Here is a 21,811-nt window from a genome sequence, read left to right as displayed (position 1 = left end):
TTGATTAATCGATTTTAAGATATATTCGTGGGACTATCAAAATGCCAAAAGCGCTAAAATCGGAACTCGTTGTCCAGATTTTCAGCGGTTTTGCTTGCAATCAAATTAGAATCGCGACTCCCGGCTTAGTCTCAATAAATTAGAGCGTAGGTCGTGCAGATCTAATCAACTTTAGCAGCGAAAGCAGAACTATACGTTCCTAGTGTGTCGTTTATGTTTTAAAACCCGAGATTTTATACAAAGTTTATTGAAAGTAAATGGAGTCATTTTATATGCAAATATAATCAGCACAATTATTTGTATGAGTCAATACATTGGTCTGTGTTCTGTGTATATTTACATACACAAATAGGATTATAGATTTAGCTGTCCAAACTTTTGCCATAAGCAACTATAGCCCATACAACTACATCAGAGAAAAAGCATATTGACGTAAAGTGCAAGTTTTATCAGTTAAAGATTATTGATTTAAAAATCGGAAGTAACTGAATATCATCCGATTAATTTTTCATGATGTTCAGGAATTTCTGGATAGGTTTCTGTCGATTTAAGAGTTTAAGTCACTTTCAACTTTGATAAGCGTTCTTGGAACACATTCTCTATCAAAGTCTTATCACTGTCCAAGACATGCGGCAGAGCTGGTAAAGACATTGCGGTTTACTCTTATTCACCCTCTGAAACTTATCTGCGGCAAAATGAGCACCATCAAAAAACTGAAAAGACGGTTTTCGCTGTCTATGCGTAGAAGCCGCAGCAACTTGGTGGACGAATCAATTTCTGAAATAACCGAGCACCTTACTATGGAAGAGAATGGTAAGTTGAGATTGGGAATATGCTGCTCCAAAACTGACATAAGTGTATGAGCCTACCAGATTGGAAAGTTTTTTTTTGCAAGAGGAAACCTCTTAAGCTAACTTGTTAAGATTTGATATGGCAGTATTGGTTACAAACGATCTGTGCCAGATTTTCTTATGAATTAGCAAAATTGTTAATATTTTTTAAATGATGGCTGCATTTCTATTCAGGCATAGCTCTTGTTTAATCCCAATCAAATACAAATTGTTTACCCTCTAAAACCCGCAGGAGTTATAGAACAGAAAGACACTCCAATCTTCGGTATAGGGTCTGATGGTGAGGGGGGCAACACATCTTCGGACGGTCTTCCTACACCCACTGTCACCCTCCGGAATAATAAAAAACTCAACGATCAACTGATGAGCAAGAGACTCTCTCTTCCAGCCACTGTCCCGTTCGGTCCTCCTTTATTTCAAAGATTTTCTCCGTCTTTTGAGCAACCAATGTCTAGAAGACTAAGAAGAGCTTCTTTGGTGAGTTAATAGTCTTTTTTTACACACTTTTTTATTTCTGTCTTTACTGTTAAATATATTGATACTTCCAGTAGCTTACAGGCTACAATATTCCAGTATATAAAAAAAATGTATATATATATATATATATATATATATTTTAAATTCTTGGTTGTTGGGACTATCAAATTTTAATTTATTTAATCAAAATTTAATATAAACCTAAATTTAGGGTTACCACTCTTTTTTTATAATTCAAAGCTCAATACAGTAGATTTTTAAGTCTAGTTTCCGTACCGCTATGATTCATTTAGAGAAAAATAAATATAGAGCAAAATTTAATCAATATTACATTACTCATCCTGTAGTAAGTAATATTAGCAGTGTTAATCCTGTCTGTACAACACGTGGTATGACACATGTTCTATCCACTATCAACAATACAACAGTCATGCAATTTTTTCAGATATATATATTATATAAAAATATAGCCTATATACATTTATAATTTAAATGTTTGTGCAACAAAAAATTGTAAACCTTATTTTTGTTTTTCAAAATGATATTTTTCAGCAGCTGTTCTAATTGGTAGTTTGGAGATTTTTTAAAGCACATTACAGTAGTGGGGGGCATTAAGAATCAATAGCAAAATGTTTATAGACCTTTCCTATATGATCCTATTTTAATTGAATCTAAGCTACATAAGTGGCTCTTAACAAGAATGGGGGTACTAGGGCGAACGTTTATGCTTTTCAAGGGTGTTGCATCATATGTCCTACCTTGGTTGAGTGTTTACTTTATAAACGTTAAAAAAGACACTGTTCTAAAAATAGATTTAATACAAATGTTTTGTGGTCTGTAATGACTCAGAGCGTAGGTATAATTTTTAAGTTTGCCAAAAAACATAAGGTGACATTGCTAAAATTGATTTTTAAGAAACCTCATTGGTTAATGTGTTAAATAACTAAATACTCTAGCTCTGCTTGTTTGTATAGACATCCAACAACTAAATAATGGCTGTTTCAAGCTCATTGAGTGCTAAAACATATGATGTCACGCCTCTTTTAAAAGTTGGGGTGACATGGCAGCCTAGGCACCCCTAATGCCATACCTGTGGGTTTAAGTTTAAATGGCAGTAATTACCCCAGCCATTGCAGCCATTTTAACTCTTTGTCTTAAGTGCACAAGTCAAGGTGAACTCATTCCATTGGGAATTGTGGTTTAATTATTGATAGCCATATATAACCAACATGCCAAATGTGTAAACTTCATTTGCCAGTAGCTTTCAATTATAAAGAGTTATATAAAAAACTTACAGTTTATTAATCTTAATCAAGAAAACTATTTTTTTTATTTAGTAGGCCTACTATTAAATGTACTTTTCTATAAACTTTTAGTTCAGTGGAAACAAATGTTTCAGGCTTGATTTTTTTGAAGCAGTGACAGAAATACCCTATGTATGTTAAAATAGGTTTGTAATTTCTATATAACTTTTGCTCTTAATTATTTATCAATGAATTGATTTACAAGACCAGCTCCAACTTAATGAATGTTTAATTACAGTCCGAGATTGGCTTCGGGAAACTGGAGTCGTATATCAAATTGGAGAAGCTTGGAGAAGTGAGTAAACTACCATGTTTATTTTCTTAGTTAGTTGTTCTATGCCCAAAGGTGATTTATTGCACTTTAAATTGGGATCAAATTAAATTGCTTCAGCCCTAGAATGGGTTCAAATAGGTTATCATTTTTTAATATAATGTATCCACACTTTTAAAAATTATGTATATATTATTTATTTAGAAATATTTGCAAATTAAATATATTTTTGAAGTATTTTTCTAAAAAATTGAGTTTTAAGATTGAAAAAAAAGTTTCGTGTGATTTGTTGGTGTTCATAATTTGTGGTAAATTGACATGTGTTTCAGTATTAGTTATTTTCTAGTAAAGATTCCATTAGCCATTCTTTGATTTCCCTTAATTAGTATTAACCTGGATTTCTATCTTATCTGATTAACCTACTGACCTACATAAAAGTTAAGGGTTTTACAATGTAATGAGTTACTGTTATAAAATTAATTACAAGATAAAAACCATTAGACCAGGGCCTTTCCCCAGTTTAAGAATTCTTGCATTGACCCATTAGCTATTAAACCTTTGTACTGTAATAACAAAATCTATTCTGTTTGATTTTATTCAATTTAAATTAAAAGGTGGAAAGCCAATTTGGCTTTTTATTACGTACTAGCTTAATTTAAATCTCTTTACATTATATTATATTTTCACAGCCATTTTGATGTTTTGCTACTTTATAGTTTTTGCGACGTCCGCTATAAAAGACATGAAATAATAAATGAATTTATATTATGTTGCAAATTTCAGTTCTTTGACAGAGGTGTTGAAATATAAAAATTCCAAGCCCATTAATTTGCAGTCTTTTTTGAGTCTTGTTATCAATATCCTATGCTGGCAGTTGATTCACTTAGAATATCAATGAGATTATATTTATCCTGTCTCTCAGTAACTAACTGCATTAACCCCTCTATGATGTCAGTGATTTAGCTCTCTCTCTTTGAAATACGGTCTAATAATAGGCAGGTTGGCTCTCTATATTTAAACTCGATTTAATGTTATCCTTTGTTTAATAAGATAACTCCTAAAAGGTTTTTTTTATAGACAATACAGTTTTTTGGCTTTTATTTTTTGAAATTACCACAATTTTCAGTGAAAAAAATTGTAACACATTCGAAAGGCTGAGATATACCACACATTCCTTATAAAATAATGTCTCAAAAATGTTATCAGGGCCACTGTACATAAGATAACTGTACAGTTTTATTTAGACTTAATAGTTTTTGAAATTGCTCAATTATCTGGAAAAAAAAGGTTTTTGAAACTGCACAATTTTCTGGAAAAATTGTAAGGCTAAGATATACATTACACACTTCCCTTGTCCCAAAAAATTATCAGTTCCACATATTGTATAACAGTATATAAGCTTGTGGTTTATATTAACAAGCTACCATGTAATTTTCCAGGGAACCTACGCCACAGTGTACAAAGGTCAAAGCAAGCTAACTGACAATCTTGTTGCATTGAAAGAAATCCGACTAGAGCATGAAGAAGGGGCGCCCTGTACAGCTATCCGTGAAGGTAAAAACCAGGGTGGTATTAAGGAATTCACAAAATGAGGTCCAACTATATTTTACAACATTTTTTCGAATCGTGCAAAACCATATGTGTAGCGAAATAATAGTTTTCACAAGAAAAGGGGTCCAGACTTTTTGCCTGTGGGCTATGTATACGCTGCTGATAAGAAGCTATTTTTAAATTTCCCAGAAATGCCAGAGTCCTGCTTGTTAGAAATAGTAAATTTATTTTGTATGTGGAACTGAAATCTAATTATTTTATTATTGGCCTGCATTAATTCAGGTGGACCTACATAAACCCCCTTTAAGACAATTGTGTCATGTTTATGGGCTCTTCTATTTGTAACCAAAATGACATTAATTTAAAATGCATAATTTAATATATCATTCTGTTACAGCATTTTGCACACAACATTGTTGTAACTGTAGTTTTTTAAACTAGATACTAGGTAACCTATGATATATATATAATACGTCCCCTCAGTCACCCATTGCACAATGACTATCATATTATATCCCGTATCCAAAGGAAAAGAAGGATTAGTTATTTTATCATACATAACTACTAGAGTAGGCTTAGCTAGTAAGTAGTAACTGCAGTTTTTTTATTAGAAACTAAGTAACATACTGTATCATGTCCCCGTAGTCACCTATTACACTGTTTTACACAATGAGTGTCATAATATGTTTTATATTCCAAATTAAAAAAAAGGGATTAGTTATTTCTGTATAGGTAACTACTAGGCTATTCTTAGCTAGTACATTGGTAACCTAATAATGAGATTGTTTCATAATGCTGGAGCAAAGCTAATATAAACTGAATGCTATTCTCTATGTGCTTGATGCTTCCATTAATAATGAAAGTAATATTTAAAAGGTAAACAAACCAACTAAAAGCATTCATTTCATTACCAGCAACCAGTCGTATAGAATTGCTGTGTTGTAACTTGTAAAGGAAGTAATAAAATGAATTAGTGTTTACATGTGCAGAAACCAAAACGGTGTTACTCAATTTGTATCTTATCCAATGGTTCAGCATATCAAGAACTGAAACCATATATAAATATATCCCATTAAGCATTTTAAGTTTGGAATTATTTTATCTTTCACTTTTCTTTCAAAAAAAGAACTCCATAAATTGAAATATTGTTTTAAAAAAATAGCTGAGTTAGTTGTACACAATACTGTATTTGTATGTAAAGCCTTTTATTAAGTTGTAATATATGCTCATATGTAGCCTGGTAATTGAATGATTATATTTACACCCAGATGTCCGTGCAGTTTCATAAACCTTAACACGTATGCCAAAAGTTTGGTACAATGTGTCTGTATTATGTATATATATCCCCAATCCCTTTTACTGGAGAAATTTATTGTAATTGAATAAAAAATGGGAAAATATAAGTATGCATATTTAAACAAAATTTTCTTTGTATGCAAGGCCATTCTTTTACATTACTTTATGTTATCATTCATTTATATGAACTAATTTACGATGTAATAAATTCTGCAAATCTGTCCCTGATTTGGTGACCATAGATTTGAACAATTCTTGTGTAGAGAAATATTTAGTAGCACCAGATCCAATTACATTACCATTTATATTATTTCAGTCTCATTACTGAAGGATTTGAAGCAAGCGAATATTGTTACTCTCCACGACATTGTGCACACAGATAAATCGTTGACACTTGTGTTTGAATACCTGGTGAGTGACACTTAACAAACAGGCATTGGGCAATCTTCCACGAATATTCTGGCCCATGTTTCCCATATTGTGTGGACATTTATAGGAAAAAACACTACACAGATTGGACATTAAAATGATTTAGACCTGCATGAAATAAAGCATTATACAGATGGACATTTTATACAAAAGCAATTCTAAGATTTGGCATTTATATGTTTTATATGAAAATAACAGCGTTTAGATTGGACATTTATTTGATTTATATGTAAAAAAAACAATGTACAAATTGTAATGTAAATTTTTGGAATTAAACGGCTGCGTATTTTAAACTTTAATGTGCATCAAATTGGCCTTCAAATTTTAATTTAAAATTCAAAAATTCTCTTTTTTTGTTACGCACTACAATCTAAGCATGCACTAACATAATAGTTTTCGTTACCGAGCTAAAATTAGACTGGTCCCTTGTTTAACTATTTCAGTTTAAGTAAACAACCCAGTCAGTCTGCCCTAAGCGTATAGTTACCTATGTTAGCCTTAAATTGTAGGGTTTTTGGTATTAGTATTACTGAACCAATGCTAAATGGTTTGGTTGGAGGGTTATTTTAGAATTTAAGTATTACTTATATTATATATATATATATATATATATATATATATATGAATAAGGCGACATGTATATTAAGACCTAGACACTAGCAGTAATCATGCTGGACTTTACACTTGCTCAAAATTTTCTGCTGAGATAATGGTTTTCCGTAGTAACCATGTTTGATAGTTTAATGTGTCCTTGTAAAATTAGGCGCCACTTTCGTGGCCAAGCTGTTAAAGTAATGAGAAAATTTATCCACAAGTTATGACCAGTTTTATGACTTTGCTTGATAGAGTGTGTGATTTGTGTGGAATATCTCATATTAATTTAACCACTAAATTTCCCCATTGTAAAGGTTTCTTGATCATAGCTTGCCCCACCCATATGATTTGCTTATTCTGTTTGGTTGTGTGCTTTGTCGATTTTATGTTTGTTTTATTCCATGTTTGAGTATACCGTGTCTACAGATCTTAACAAGCACTTACAGTAAGCCACACCATAGCTTTAACACACACTATATCGAAAAGGATCTGGTGCTATGAAAACGTAACAGACAAAAATCAAGTCCAACCAATTGTTTAATAAAAGATATATATATATATATATTTCCCCTAAATGGCATTGTCAGTTTTTGCAAAAAAGCCACAAATATACAGAATAATATTAAAGAGTGACCAAGGAACACAAACATGTGCAATTGCGAATAATTAAAAGCAATCCTATAGCTTTACCACATTACCTAACCTTGTATATTGATTTTGATAGGACCGAGACCTCAAGCAGTACATGGACAACTGCAGCAACATTCTAAGTATCAACAATGTCCGGGTAAGACTTTGGTTCCATTTTCTAATTGTTTCTGATCATAATGAGAAATTTAGTTCTTTGTTTTATTAAATGCATGGCAACTGTTTCCTTTATGCTTAGGTAAGATCTTCTCAATGCATGTATATTTTTGCCACATAGCAATTCAGAAACTCATTTTTTTTTTTTTTTATACATAAAGTAAAACTTTTATGACACATCACTGTACATATTACAGGCATAGGATCTATGCCATAGGATCAACCCTAGGGGTGCCTGAGGTGACATTTCAACCCAATTTATAAAACAGGGGTCATATCATGAGTTTTAGTACTCCAGTTTTACACCAAAAAAAAGGGTTTTACCCTGTTGTTAGTTGTCTATACCATATTCTCCACAATAACATTGCGATTTTTTAAGTTTGACATTTATGTTTTACTGCATTTTACCAATGTCCCCCAGGTTTTACTTAAAACTAAAAAAACTAGCACTCATATAAACCTAGTAACAATGCTAAGTTACAAATGCTAAAAATATTTTTTTATGTATTTTAGCTTTTCCTCTTCCAACTACTTAGAGGTATTGCATATTGCCACAACCGAAGAGTTCTTCACCGGTATGTGTAAACTGCCACCATAATTCATTTTATTATGAAGTCATAAACCTTGAGAGTAATGATTACAAAATATACTATAGCCCTATTAGTACTTTTTATTTTTTCAAATATTATTAAAATTAATTTGGTAAAATGAGGTAAATTTTTTAAATTTTTTAAAAAAATTTTAAAAATGTTAAAAAATGTTGTACATTTTTTGTTCAGAAAGATTTTTGTTTATAATTTTGGCCAATTTTTGTGTTTATAAATCATGCACTTACAATACTATGCTTAGTTTTTGACAGGATTTTTGTTTATTTTGTTCATATCTATGTTCAAACATAGCTTTCTTTGTATATATGTAGCCATGGTCAAGATAAAGTATTTTAATGTTTTCATGAATTATTACTGAGGCTCCGACACACTGTTATTGGCATCTGTTAAAAACCGCACATAAAGAAATATATTAATTCTATGCCAAAAATGAATACAAGCCACTAAGTATTGTACTTTTGCCAAAAGTTCGGGATTTTTGGAATGTCAAGTGGATCGTATTATGTGTCAAATGCCCAAATAATAAAGAAATATTTTATATTAATTGTAAAATTTCTTGCTTAAAAACACTAAAAAAGAAATTCTTCCATAAACGTAAAAAAAAGACACCAATTTTTTTTTTAAGAAAAAGTCACTCATTTTTTTTAGAAGAAAATAATGTTTGTTTTAAAAAAATAAATATATATATATATAAATCATGTTTTGCAGTGACCTAAAGCCTCAGAATCTCTTAATTAACGACAAGGGTGAACTAAAACTAGCAGATTTTGGTCTGGCACGCGCAAAGTCAGTTCCAACTAAAACATATTCCAATGAGGTTGTTACATTATGGTATCGACCACCAGATGTCTTACTTGGATCAACTGAGTATAATTCATCTATAGATATGTGGTAAGTCTATGTGTATATACTATTTGTGTATATGCTAGTTGCATTTTCATTATAAGCTATAGTAGAAGTATTGTATAGTTTATGTTAATATAGGGAAAAAATTTTACAAAAATGCGGGACAGAAAGAGAAAAAATTTTCGTGTTAAAAAAATTATTTAAAAATATAAAACATTTGATTTAAAATTTTTTCTTAAGCTTAAAACCCAATTTAAAAGTTTGTATTTTGACTCTAAAGTCCTCTATATTTAAGATTTTTCAATTTAAATATTTTCCATCCGATTTAAAGCCTTGAAGTGACGTTGCTGCCAGATTGTGTTCCTAATTTAATCAGAATATTCTATTTCATAAGATCAATAACATCTGCCATGTTAATCTATAATTGAAATCACATTCAACTTCTAAAACTTCTTCTCGGCATGGTGTATGCAAATTTCAATCCCATTTAATAGTCGATGTGGCACTGTCTTTGATATTTACCTTAAAACCTGTATATATTTTATGAAATTTACCCTAAGACTTATATATTTATTGACATTTACCTCAAACCTATATATTTATATTGAAATTTAACACAAAACATATATATATATTTTGACAGTTACCTGAAAACTCATAAATATATATCTGATGAAATATACCGCAAAAACAATAATTTGAATTTGGTTGAAAGAATGAAACAAGCTTACCCAATTCCAACCTTTCCTTTATCAATTATATCTTGTTATCCAACATAGGGGAATTGGTTGTATTTTCTATGAGATGGCATCAGGTCGTCCTCTCTTCCCAGGATCCGCCGTTTCCGATCAACTTCAATTGATCTTCCGGACACTGAGCACTCCAACAGAGGAGACATGGCAGGGAGTCAGTAACCTTCCTGGTTATAAGTAAGTTCGGCTAAATTTTCTCGAAATGTTATGTAATTTTTGTCTTAATTATTTGGAGCTTTTTTTTTACTTTTAATACCAGTATTTTGCGATTTTAAGTGTCATGAGAATGACTTTAATTGAATGGATGTCTGCGAGTAACAGTATACAATGTTAACCTTTAACTAATACTCCAACTCTACATTAAATCACAGGTACTCTCTATCCCTCATGTACCTCTACCTCATATAAACATAAAGTATACTCATAAAGTGGTGTGCTAATACAAATAATAATGCACCACTGTTCTAAAAGTCCCAAGAGTGAGTGACAAAACTAAAAAAAAACTTGGGTTCCAATGCATATTGCATATAATTTCACTCCTGTTTCAATATTTAGATTTAACCTAAAGTCTGATAACTTTACCCCACCTACCAGGGAACACGTGCGAAGGTATCACCCGGGTGAATCTTTACGATCCATCGCGCCAAGGTTGGAACAAGAAGGTCTTGATCTTCTCTCAAAACTTCTTGAGGTAAACATTTGAACAACACTGTAAAATTTAAACAACCAATTATACTGGTATCACTGTAAAATTTGCACTACTTATTTTTCACTTGCCATATTGTGCTGTAAAGTTGGTAAGTAAAATTTACATGTTTTCTCGTAACAACTAATTTCACTTATACATTTTGCTTTATGTGTCTGGTAACTACAATAGCAGAATAATTTTGTACTTCCCACCACTAAATCAAATTAATTTACAGACTCCTAAAACTGTGTTAATTTACTTTTCTTATATTTAAAATTTTTTTTCCATATTTTTTGGCTGTGTCATACCCTGTAATATCTTATACTGTCTCAGACAAAATGTTGTTTCAGTTTTAACTGAATTTAAAATTTTTACCAAACCAGCAATGTAAAATATTTCTATTTTGAATACAGTACAACCCAGCTAAAAGAATATCAGCCAGCACCGCTCTTCACCACCCCTTCTTCAAACCTCTAGGAGAGAATGTTCATAAACTCCCTGATAGTAAGTCAACACAAAATTGTCTCAACCTATTTTTAAGAAATTTATGATAATTTTGGGAAGAAAGGCATATTTAGTAAAAATTTTAAATTATTTGGCTTATTAAAATAACATGGTTAATTTAATGTCCATCAAATTTTGCAACCAAGTTTTTAATAAATATTAAAAAAAAATTTTGTGTAAAATTTATTTATTTTTAAAAACATTTTTTTACAATGTTTTTATCCTTCCAGCCACCTCTATTTTCACTCTTCCTGGAGTAACGCTGAGTAAGAATCCCGGAAGTCGCAGCATCCACCATGTGAGCAGGAGCGGTCGACGACAGTCGATGCTGTTTTGATCCCTAATGTTATTCGTAAAAACTTTATCGGTGAATTAGTGTTGGCGCATGCCATTTGACTCTAGGTCTCTTAAGGTTGAGTTAGATTTCTATTTTTCCCTTTTTTTTCTAAATTATATTTGCCGCCGGCCTCCCGGGGTCGCCGCACAAAATATACCCCTCTTTCTGTACTGTGACGTGTAGGACACGCGCTTCACTTTTTATTTGTATTTGTCAATTGTACTATCACCCTCATTCCTGGGCTCCTAGACCCCACTCTGGACCCTATATAGTGAGGAATTCCCATTAAACTGCCTTCATTTTTGCGCGAGAAAAAAGTTACTGCACGTTATGAGATCTTTACCCAACACCGTTGCACTGATAATAATCAAATAGAAATTTAATCACATCGTCACATTCCAACTTTAAAACAAATAAGTCGATACAAAAAGACGCCAAACCTGGGGTGGCAGGGTAGGCAGGCCTAACCTGGGGTTTTCTGCACCTCGATAAAAGGTTAACAACATTACAATAAAAAATTAGATTTAATTCATGTAATACATGTCTTTCCCTGCCTCCCCTGTATTTTAAAAGTTTGACGTTTATGTGTATATCACAAAACAAAGGATAAGGTGTTTAAATTGGTCATTTTTAAACAGCATAATAAGGTGGCTACAACATGGTAACCATTAATTATTCTTTATCCAATTTTCCAATCGTTTTCTAATCACCTAAAAAAAATTAAATCAGTCTTGTAAATATTTGTCATTAAAAAGTGGTGATACTCTCTTTTCACCCTTGACTTCCAGTTTTCATCTTTCTTTACCCAAAATCACATAACTACTAACTGAATTACTTGCACTGATAATGGTGCTTAGAAAATTAGAGAATATAGTTCATTAAAAGTCTGATATTGGTCTTAACTCTATTTTCTATCCATGTTATACCCTATAATGTCCAGGTCATCTCCCTTGGCATATTTAGATTTCGATTCCCTTAAGTGCTGTAGTAAATAAATCTTTTTAGTTGCAATTTTTCATTTTTTTTTTCAAACACTGTTTACTATTGTGGCCACGACGTGTGTTTCTGTAATGATTGTTACATGCATGGTGCAACGATAATGCTTTTATGGCGTAATAATACAACGTAATCAACATTGGCGTTGCAAATTTTTAGCTCTTTGTCAAAAGAATCTCTTTAGAAATATAGAAACAAAGATCAGATTATGTAGAACAGCAAAGAGAAGGGAAGTAGTTGGAAGACGATAATTGTTAAAAATACAAAAATAGGCAATTGGCATGAAGTGGCGGCTCTGTATCACTTTATTTGTTCTTCAGCTTTAAGTACATAAATATTAGACGATTTAATGGTGATTTTGTTGATTATTCTTCAACCCACCCCAATATAATCTGTTTTTTCTATTTCTATTTCGCAACCGACTGTTTCGCTACGCCGGGTATTTCCCGTGTAAAGTTTTATGAAAGTTTAGCATGTTGTATTAATTTACCAAATATTTTAAACCTATTATTCTCACTAATATTAGATTAAGCGCTGCGAAAACTGCAAAAGTTTTGCAAAGTGACACTACAAAAAAGCTCGTAATGTCACACGGTCTCTGTGTGCTACGATCGGCTTTAAAACCACAATTTTCTTGCGTGCCTTCGATATACAATGTGCAAGTACAGCAGCGTCGTGGCAAAGCACAAAAGAAGAAAGTTTATAAAGTGGTCTACTCGAAGCGAATGAGAGCTCGTATCCCAAAGAACTGGAGAGATGTAAGTACAACATGGCACTTAATGCTTGTATAACATAACGTCCTGTGAATAAATGAAAATGAATTGTCTTTGGGAAAAAGACACATTTAGAATTATTAAAAAAAGTTTTCTCAGTCCATTTTATTCCCAATTATATAACCACTAATGTAACTTTAAGGTGATTATTTGTACAATTATTCGTTTATATATTTAATACTTAATGTTTTTCTTTGTAGCCAGTATGAGATAAATATGCCGTTATAAAAATGTTAAAAATAATAGTATAAAATATTTTTTGTTTTCTACAAGGTGAACTACAATCCAGCAAACATTCCTTCAGCTTGGAAACCTGATAATTGGATGAAGGAAAATATGGTGGATTATGAAAGGGAGGAAGAACTTGCAAAATATATTCCTGGGTGGGTTATTTTGTTGGTGCGAGGTTATACTTGTGGTTAGTTTGGCAGTCAGTGGATGATTTTTAATACCTAAAAAGTTTTCTTGTCTCCACCACAGGTTTTATTTATTTCCCTTTATCTTTATTTGTTATATGGAATTAATTTTGATTTTGCCCAAAAAGAGAATTTATATAAAATATATATATATATATATATATGTAAAAAAATTGGTGCTACACCTTAACACCTACACCATGAGATGCCGTGGCGGTCTGGTCAAAATGCCTGACTTGTGCCATAATAACTTAAGTAACTTAAAGATAATTTTTAAATGTGAAAGACACCTAATGATAATTTTCCAACACTCAAAATGCGCAGGTATAAGAAGAAATTACCTCTTGAAATGCAAGAAAACTACCAAGAAAATCCAGCATTTTTGATCGATGACCAAACAGAGATGTCTGGAGGTCTTAAACAATCCTTGTTTATTACCAAGTCCATATTAGCTGGACCTGGATTGCCAAGTAACGTAATGGAACGTATGGAGGAACATCCTATTGATACACAAGAGTACACACAGGATGAAAGGGTTAAACAGGTAAAACTAAAAAAAATAAATTTATTATTTTTTTAATTGACATTTTCAGATTAAAAATAGAGAAAATGGGCGTAGTATGTGTTAAATACAAAGGTTTTAGTTTTTAATTTGATAAATTTTGAATTAAAATGTATGAGCAAATTTTAATAGTAGTGTTAAGGATTTTGTTCAAAGATTGCAGGGCTTTAAATAAATTTTATGAGACTTTATCCTTGAGTGGTGGAAAATGATATTCGTTATAGTACTGGTGTTCTGTTCCATACACTTTGTGCCAGCTTAGGAGTTACCAAGTATGTTCCCACTGTAGCATCTAGCATGGAGCCAGCCAAATCACTGCATTAATCTACTTTACATTCAGACTCTGCGACACGCACTTCTGTTTGATATTGACCCAAGATCATTAGACAAGGAGGACAAAGTGAAAATGTACAAACAAGAATCTTACCAAATATATTCCAAACCTGACAGGTAAAAGAGAGTTAAGTTTTTGTTATCATATAAGAATAATGATATATTATATGTGTCTATATTATGCATATTATAAAAAAAATGATATAGTTTCATACACCACCTATTTAAATTATTGAACCATGGTTTGTGCAACTTATGATGGCACTAGCCCACTAGGTTTAAGCAATTAAGTGCTTGGTTTAAATCACAGAGTCTTGATAATACTAGCAGCATTAAGCTTCTTTCAATATGGCTGATAGACTGTTGGTACTAATTGATAGCAAAAATATTCCGAACTTTTTAAAATTAAAGCTTAGATCTGTAAAATATATGTTATATATATTTATATATTATTTAGATATGTTCCATTAATTATGAAGAACCTCATTCGAATGTGTGATGCTAAGCTTTCCCATGTTAGTGATTCCTTTGGTGACCGCATGTCAGTGGAACAGCTACCATCTAATGCTACTTTCAAAAGAGGTTAAGATGTATAATAGTGATTAGATTCGATTTGAATAACATACTGACGATGCCATTTAGATGTTTTATATATATTATTAACAATTGATTAAACTTGACTTTTTGTATGGTACGTTTTTGTAGCATCAGATTCTTATAGATAACAGTGGAATAATATTTGGGGTCAGTGAATAAATCTTTTATAATATAAGGCAGATAAGGGAACTATTTTGGTCTCTGTTCCACTTACTGTACTTAAATTTTTTATTTAAGAAATGCACTGTATTTTACGGTTTTCACGCAGCATATTTATTGTTTATAGTTGTAAACACTAAACAGTTTGACCAACCTAATTAAACAGTTTATTGTATTTTTATTTTAATGGCAGTTTTTGGAATGCTTGTAATACAAAGTTACCCAAAGATAAATTCTTAAAAATGTTCCATTTTTTAGTTTGCGACACATTTGAGAACAAACTGCTTCCAGGAATTGACACTGAATGGAATGTTTCTATCAATTCCAAACCAGACATTCAAGTTTTGACTAAGGTAAGTTAGACCATATGTTAGATATGTGTAATATGTATTGTGTAATAAAAATGTAGAATAATAATATTGTATATATAATAAAAATGTACCCACACTATAAAACCTGACAGTGGACATGGAGACATGAAGTCAATATGAATTATGTGTAATTATCAAATATTTATTAAATAATTAAGCAGTAGGTGTGATAGTTATGGATACTTTAAGTTTATATGTATTTATTATGTTGGCTAAGGCACTATAGTGTAGCACTACCGAGAATGTGGGACAAAGTTGAACCACCAACCCAACCCTCAAAATGTAAAGAATTTTTTTTCCCAGAAACCTTTACCAATGTTCGCAAATCAAGATGAAGTAAAATCAACATCAAATACTTTGCTACCAAACCTTTACCCAATACTACCTGTGATTAACTTAAAGAAATCGCATCTCTACAGCCCTGAATTAACTACAGGTAAATGTCAGGCACCCATAACATTTCATATTTTCATAGCTATTTATGTACTTTATAGTACTATACATTGGTAACATTTTTTATGTTTTTTTTTTAAATTTTGTCTCAGCGTGCACCCCCGATTTTGCAGATTTGTAACATTTTCATGGCTAATACTTTGCAATTATAACATTTTTCATATTTTTTAAGGTCTTTATGATAACTTTCCACGGCCATACCTACACACAGTAGTCCTGTATAATATTAACGGTGTTGGTGCAAGTGAAATGTACGCAAAGATGAACCAAACTCTTTTCACTGCTTTGTTTACCCGTGCACAAGACATTTATGGGGTAAATATAAACTATTTGTGTTTATAAATAGTGAATAATAATATGATAACAACATTTTTTTTAATCCTGGTACCAAATATTTAAAAAATGGTTGGAACAAAAAAACAGAATATATCAAAAAAATAACAGTGTTTAAAACCTAAAGCCCATTTAAAATAAAAAAAATATTTATATTTAATTGGAATTATACTTTTTACCTATTTACCATTGACCAATGACTTTTTTTAACAATTTTTTTATTTTTAGCCCGATGCAGAAGTGCTATCTGAGCCACTGACAGGGCAGTGTATTGCATCTAATGGTCAGTCGTTCCAGTTTATGTGCATGCAACTTAACACAATGGATCTCAGCAATGATAATGGTGTCAAAAACATGGTTAGTATTTACTTCTTATGGATAAATCTAATGTGTGTATTTCTCGTTTGGCAATGACAGTCATAACACAAAGTCTGTTTTATAGTAGTAATATTTTGTGGGTGAGGTTCTTTGTCGAGAACCTGGGGTTTAGGGCAGATTTGGTCCATTACCCAAACACTCAGGCCCATTAGGCCATCAACCAGTTGTTTTTGTTTGTCGTTTATACAATATGACTTAAAGTCTTGCCGAATAGCTGACGAAAAACCAGAAATACACTAAGTTTTATATACAAGATGAGCCATTAAGAAGATATACATTATGCCTGGTAGCAGAAGTAACAGAATAAAGTAAGTTTCATTAATTTCTAAATTAATTATCCAGGTTTGGGTTGATGATGAAAATCCCGATGATTTTCTCGATGCGGTTGATGAAGTTCCCGCATCTTCCATGATGTATGAAGAATGTTCCCATGCTACATGGTGGTCACCAGAATACATCACCGCTTATAATGAAAATGTTTTCAAACTTTTTAAAGCCATTTGGTTGAATAATGTTGCGAAATAAAAATTGAAGAATTGGTATGGTAATTGTAGTTTATGTAGAAAACACAAGAAATTTTCTAGATTTTTTAAAAAATTAAATTGAGCTAAATAATAAGCCTGATTAACCTCAACTTAGCCTAATTTAGTCAAGTTTTGAGGAAAAAATTTTACCGAAGTCAAAAATGTGAGATTGGACCCCATTGCATGATACCTGCATCATGTGTTGGTACCAAAACTCCAAAAATTAAATTTTTGCTAAAGTCGAAAATGTAAGATTGAACCCCCAACGCATGATATCATGTGCTGTACCGAAAAAAAAAAAATCTGAGTTTTGAAAAAGTCGAAAATGTGAGATCCTACCCCAACTCATGATACCAGTAATATGTGTTTGTACCAATACTCGAAAAAAATCTGATTTTTGAAAAAGTCGAAAATGTGAGATTCTACCCCAACCCATGATACTGGTATCATGTGTTTGTACCTAAACTCAAAAAAATCTGATTTTTGAAAAAGTGGAAGATGTGAGATTGGACCCCAACGCATGATACCAGTATCATGTGTTGGTACCAAAACTCAAAAAAAATCTGAGTTTTGAAAAAGTCAAAAATGTGAGATTCTACATCAACGCATGATACCAGTATTATGTGTTTGTACCAAAACTCGAAAAAAATCTGATTTTTGAAAAAGTCGAAAATGTGAGATTGAACCCCAACGCATGATACAGGTATCATGTGTTGGTACCAAAACTTAAAAAATCTAAATTTTTGCCAAAGTCTAAAATGTGAGATCCTACCCCAACGCATGATACCAGTATTATGTGTTGTACCAAAACTGGAAAAATCAAATTTTTGCTAAAGTCGAAAATGTGATATTCTACCCCAACGCATGATACTGGTATCATGTGTTGGTACCAAAACTTGAAAAATCAAATTTTTGCTAAAGTCGAAAATGTGAGATCCTACCCCAAGGCATGATACTGGTATCATGTGTTTGTACCAAAACTGGAAAAATCAAATTTTTGCAGAAGTCGAAAATGTGAGATTCTACCCCAACGCATAATACTGGTATCATGTGTTGGTACCAAAACTTGAAAAATCAAATTTTTGCTAAAGTCGAAAATGTAAGATTAAACCCCAACGCATGATATCATGTGCTGTACCAAAACTCAAAAAAATCTGAGTTTTAAAAAAGTCGAAAATGTGAGATTCTACCCCAACCCATGATACCAGTATCATGTGTTGGTACCAAAACTAAAAAAAAATCTGATTTTTGAAAAAGTCGAAAATGTGAGATTGGACCCAACGCATAATACCAGTACCATGTGTTTGTACCAAAACTTAAAAAATCTAATTTTTTGCCAAAGTAAAAAATGTGGGATTCTAGCCCAATGCATGATACTTGTATCATGTGTTGGTACCAAAACTTAAAAAATTAAATTTTTGCCAAATTAAAAAAATGTGAGATTCTACACCAACACATGGTACCGGTGTCATGTGTTTGTACCAAAACTCAGAAAAGTCCAAGTTTTGCCAAAGTCGAAAATGTGAGATCCTACCCCAAGGCATGATACTGGTATCATGTGTTTGTACCAAAACTGGAAAAATCAAATTTTTGCAGAAGTCGAAAATGTGAGATCCTACCCCATGGCATGATACTGGTATCATGTGTTGGTACCAAAACTGGAAAAATCAAATTTTTGCTAAAGTCGAAAATGTAAGATTAAACCCCAACGCATGATATCATGTGCTGTACCAAAACTAAAAAAAAATCTGAGTTTTGAAAAAGTTGAAATGTGAGATTCTACATCAACGCATGATACCAGTATTATGTGTTTGTACCAAAACTCGAAAAAAATCTGATTTTTGAAAAAGTTGAAAATGTGAGATTGGACCCAACGCATAATACCAGTATCATGTGTTTGTACCAAAACTCAAAAAAAAATCTGATTTTTAAAAAAGTCGAAAATGTAGGATTCTACTCCAACGCATGGTACTGGTATCATGTGTTTGTACCAGAACTCGAAAAAAATCTGATTTTTGCCACAGTTGAAAATGTGAGATTCTACCCCAACGCATGATGCTTTTGTATATGTGTTGTCCAACTTGTGTCCATGTTTTCTCTAAATTTTTTATTATATTTTATTCATGTTTTACCCATGTCTTGTTTAAATTTTACCGATTTTTTATCTATGATTGTTTAACAAAATGACACCAAGAGACAAAATATTGCTCTGATAATAATCTGCACTTTTAAATATGGATTCTGAACTAACAAAATATCTTAAAAACACTCAAGTCAATGCAGGTTGAATATATTTGAAAGTAAAACAAAGAAAAATCAGGTCATGACAAGTCCGGGGTCAAATCCATAGAGCGCAAAATGTATCGTTTCTACCAATAGAGACCAAAGTAAGATCTCTCTTCACTACAATCTTCACCAAAATATCCATAGGGACATTTGCATTGTTCTGGAGACACACACTGTCCACCATTCTGGCAGCTCTTTGTGCAGAATGCTGTTAATACAGAAATGAAAATTAAAAAACTGTTTCATTCAGAATTTTCCACCTCTTTATTATATAATATTATTTTTCTATTCCTTTTTCTAAAAAAAACATGTTTAAAACTGTTTTTTTTTATCATTTTTTTCCAAACTTACATTATAGTACTGTAAAATAATTTTGTTAACTTTAATTTTAGTTTTTTAAACCACTGTTGTTTTGCTGCTAATTTATTTCTCTCTGCTGAATCAATTAATCTGTCCTTCGTTGTATTCGAACAGAAAATAATATTTTTTAAAAATTATATGTGAAAAAATATTTTTTTATAATAAGTACAAATATTTGTACACTTCCTTTACAATACCAATTGAACTATTAAAAGATTAATAACTTACGTGTTTGGCATCTTTCACCAGTCCACCCAGGAGAACAAGTGCATGTGTATGGAGCAGAGCAGTATCCCCCATTCAAGCATGGCAAGATACATGTAGGGTGTCGGCATCTGTTACCAGACCAACCATTCACACATGAGCATTTATCATGACCGATGCAACTCCCACTATGCAGACACCGATGGCGACAAAGAGCTGGAACAATACTTTTAATTATTCAGGATCAATTGTTACGAAATATGTAATCTACAAAAATAAAGTCCAATATAAAACAAAGTCCAATATAAAAATAAAATGTATTCTGTTGGATATATACTGTCCAAGCTTGATTATTTTATTATTTTTATTTTACTGCCTCTTCTGTAGAGACTGATAAAGTCATTTTAGTTGAAGTATAAATTTAGCAAAATATTATTTGTTCCGTGTTATAACAACTGTTGTTTACCGGCCAGGATGGATAAAGCAAGTTGCATTGATTCATTTATAAAACATGTGTTTTATATTTTGAATTCCTATTGCAAACGGCTTAATGCCGAATAAAAAAAAACACGTACAAGCACATTCTGGTTGATCTGTCCATCTTCCATCTACACATTGAATAGTAAGTTGAGATACAGCTCTGTACCCCGGCATGCAGCAGAAATGAAGTTCACTGTCAAGTTCGTAGTGGGGAAGTATCTCATCCCCATGCAGTAACTAGAAATAAAAAAATATGGTAAATGTTTTATAAAAAAAGTAGAGGTATATCTTTCATTATACAATTGGTTTGACTTGATTTTTTTTAAAAGAACATTTTTTGAGAAATTTGGGTCGTATGAAAACAGAAAATTGGTGTGAAAACGACTGTCATTGGCTACGTTGCTTACAATAATTTTGTTGTATTAGACTAAAGTATAATCATTAACTAAAATTACATACGTGTTAACTCAGAAACTGGCACAAGGAGTTTGAATTACAGCTGGCACAAGAAGTTTAAATGGCAAAAGGAGTTTATATTAGATTTAAGTGTAAATTAAATACAAACTTACTTTAACATTTCTTCCCTCCACCTCAGGTGCATAACATCCATCAGTTAATGCTGAAAAGTCCGATGCAAATGAAAATCTACCAATCATAAGAGAAGCACAGACTGGATCATCACCAGACCAGTTGCCATTACTTTGGCAAGTTCGTGTCTCATTACCTGGTAAAAATTAGTTCACTAATAAAAAAAAATAAAAAAAACTGTTTAGAAATTTTAGCTAAGAGTTTGGTTATACAGTAGAAGATAGCAGTTTTTGAACAGACTTTCTTAACACTAAATAACATATTGTGCAATGCCTGGTAACAGTTGCAACTTTAAAAGGTTCTTGTTTTCAATCAATTTAACATAGGAGAGGTCCTATAACATGATCAACCAGAGCACATTTGATTTATGACAGGGATGCCCAACTACTTAATACTCTAATGCTGACCTAACTACTAAAATACTTTTAGTTCCCAAATTTCAGTAAAGACTTTTTTCAATTAGCGTACCACTATACAGCGAAAATCCTGGGTCACAAGTTATGTTGACAGTTTCACCAAAGTGAGTCACATCATCAGGTTCCACTCTACCATTCACAACATCAGGATGGCTACCACAGCTTATAGGTTCACATATGGGTTGCACACCATTGAAGTTACCATCTGCATCGCATGTTCTAAGCAAAGTAATATGATAAATGAATGAATGTAGCTTTCTTTATCTTCGC

At 31.9% G+C, this 21,811-nt stretch overlaps 3 protein-coding genes across 5 annotated transcripts in view; 2 read left to right on the top strand and 1 right to left on the bottom strand.

Annotated features, from left to right (window-relative positions):
• Window positions 1–486: 486 nt before the first annotated feature.
• On the top strand, window positions 487–12,447 carry LOC149735876 (cyclin-dependent kinase 17-like). Of its 2 annotated transcripts, XM_089879240.1 has the most exons (12): window positions 488–813; window positions 1,084–1,328; window positions 2,871–2,927; window positions 4,343–4,457; window positions 6,067–6,161; window positions 7,498–7,560; window positions 8,091–8,152; window positions 8,894–9,076; window positions 9,811–9,960; window positions 10,378–10,474; window positions 10,885–10,975; window positions 11,206–12,447. In XM_089879240.1, the coding sequence occupies exons 1-12, from the start codon at window positions 696–698 to the stop codon at window positions 11,310–11,312; spliced, it is 1,383 nt and encodes a 460-aa protein (XP_089735366.1). In that variant the 5' UTR covers window positions 488–695; the 3' UTR covers window positions 11,313–12,447. The 2 variants fall into 2 exon arrangements, with proteins under 2 accessions (XP_089735367.1, XP_089735366.1); XM_089879241.1 differs by lacking the exon at window positions 8,894–9,076 and having other exon boundaries at window positions 487–813.
• Window positions 12,448–12,760: 313 nt separating this feature from the next.
• On the top strand, window positions 12,761–17,225 carry LOC149735875 (large ribosomal subunit protein mL37-like). Its single transcript, XM_089879238.1, has 10 exons — window positions 12,761–13,066; window positions 13,355–13,464; window positions 13,822–14,041; window positions 14,400–14,509; window positions 14,850–14,974; window positions 15,407–15,501; window positions 15,823–15,955; window positions 16,145–16,287; window positions 16,534–16,662; window positions 17,026–17,225. The coding sequence occupies exons 1-10, from the start codon at window positions 12,893–12,895 to the stop codon at window positions 17,206–17,208; spliced, it is 1,422 nt and encodes a 473-aa protein (XP_089735364.1). The 5' UTR covers window positions 12,761–12,892; the 3' UTR covers window positions 17,209–17,225.
• A 2,256-nt stretch (window positions 17,226–19,481) lies between these two features.
• Window positions 19,482–21,811, bottom strand: part of LOC149735871 (sushi, von Willebrand factor type A, EGF and pentraxin domain-containing protein 1-like) — a 74,435-nt gene continuing 72,105 nt past the window's right edge. For both annotated transcript variants that reach the window (XM_089879191.1, XM_089879192.1), the window contains exons 111-115: window positions 21,594–21,760; window positions 21,107–21,261; window positions 20,633–20,774; window positions 20,082–20,273; window positions 19,482–19,701 (exon numbers count right to left, since the gene is read on the bottom strand). In XM_089879191.1, the coding sequence (XP_089735317.1) occupies window positions 19,577–19,701; window positions 20,082–20,273; window positions 20,633–20,774; window positions 21,107–21,261; window positions 21,594–21,760 (781 nt within the window). In that variant the 3' untranslated portion in view covers window positions 19,482–19,576. The remainder of the gene's footprint in view (window positions 19,702–20,081; window positions 20,274–20,632; window positions 20,775–21,106; window positions 21,262–21,593; window positions 21,761–21,811) is intronic.

The sequence above is a fragment of the Ciona robusta genome, chromosome 5 (genome assembly GCF_009617815.1).
Source record: "Ciona robusta chromosome 5, ASM961781v2".
NCBI classification, from domain to species: Eukaryota; Metazoa; Chordata; class Ascidiacea; order Phlebobranchia; family Cionidae; genus Ciona; species Ciona robusta.
Note: the sequence above shows the minus strand (reverse complement) of the source record. Positions and strands in the feature narration are given on the sequence as shown.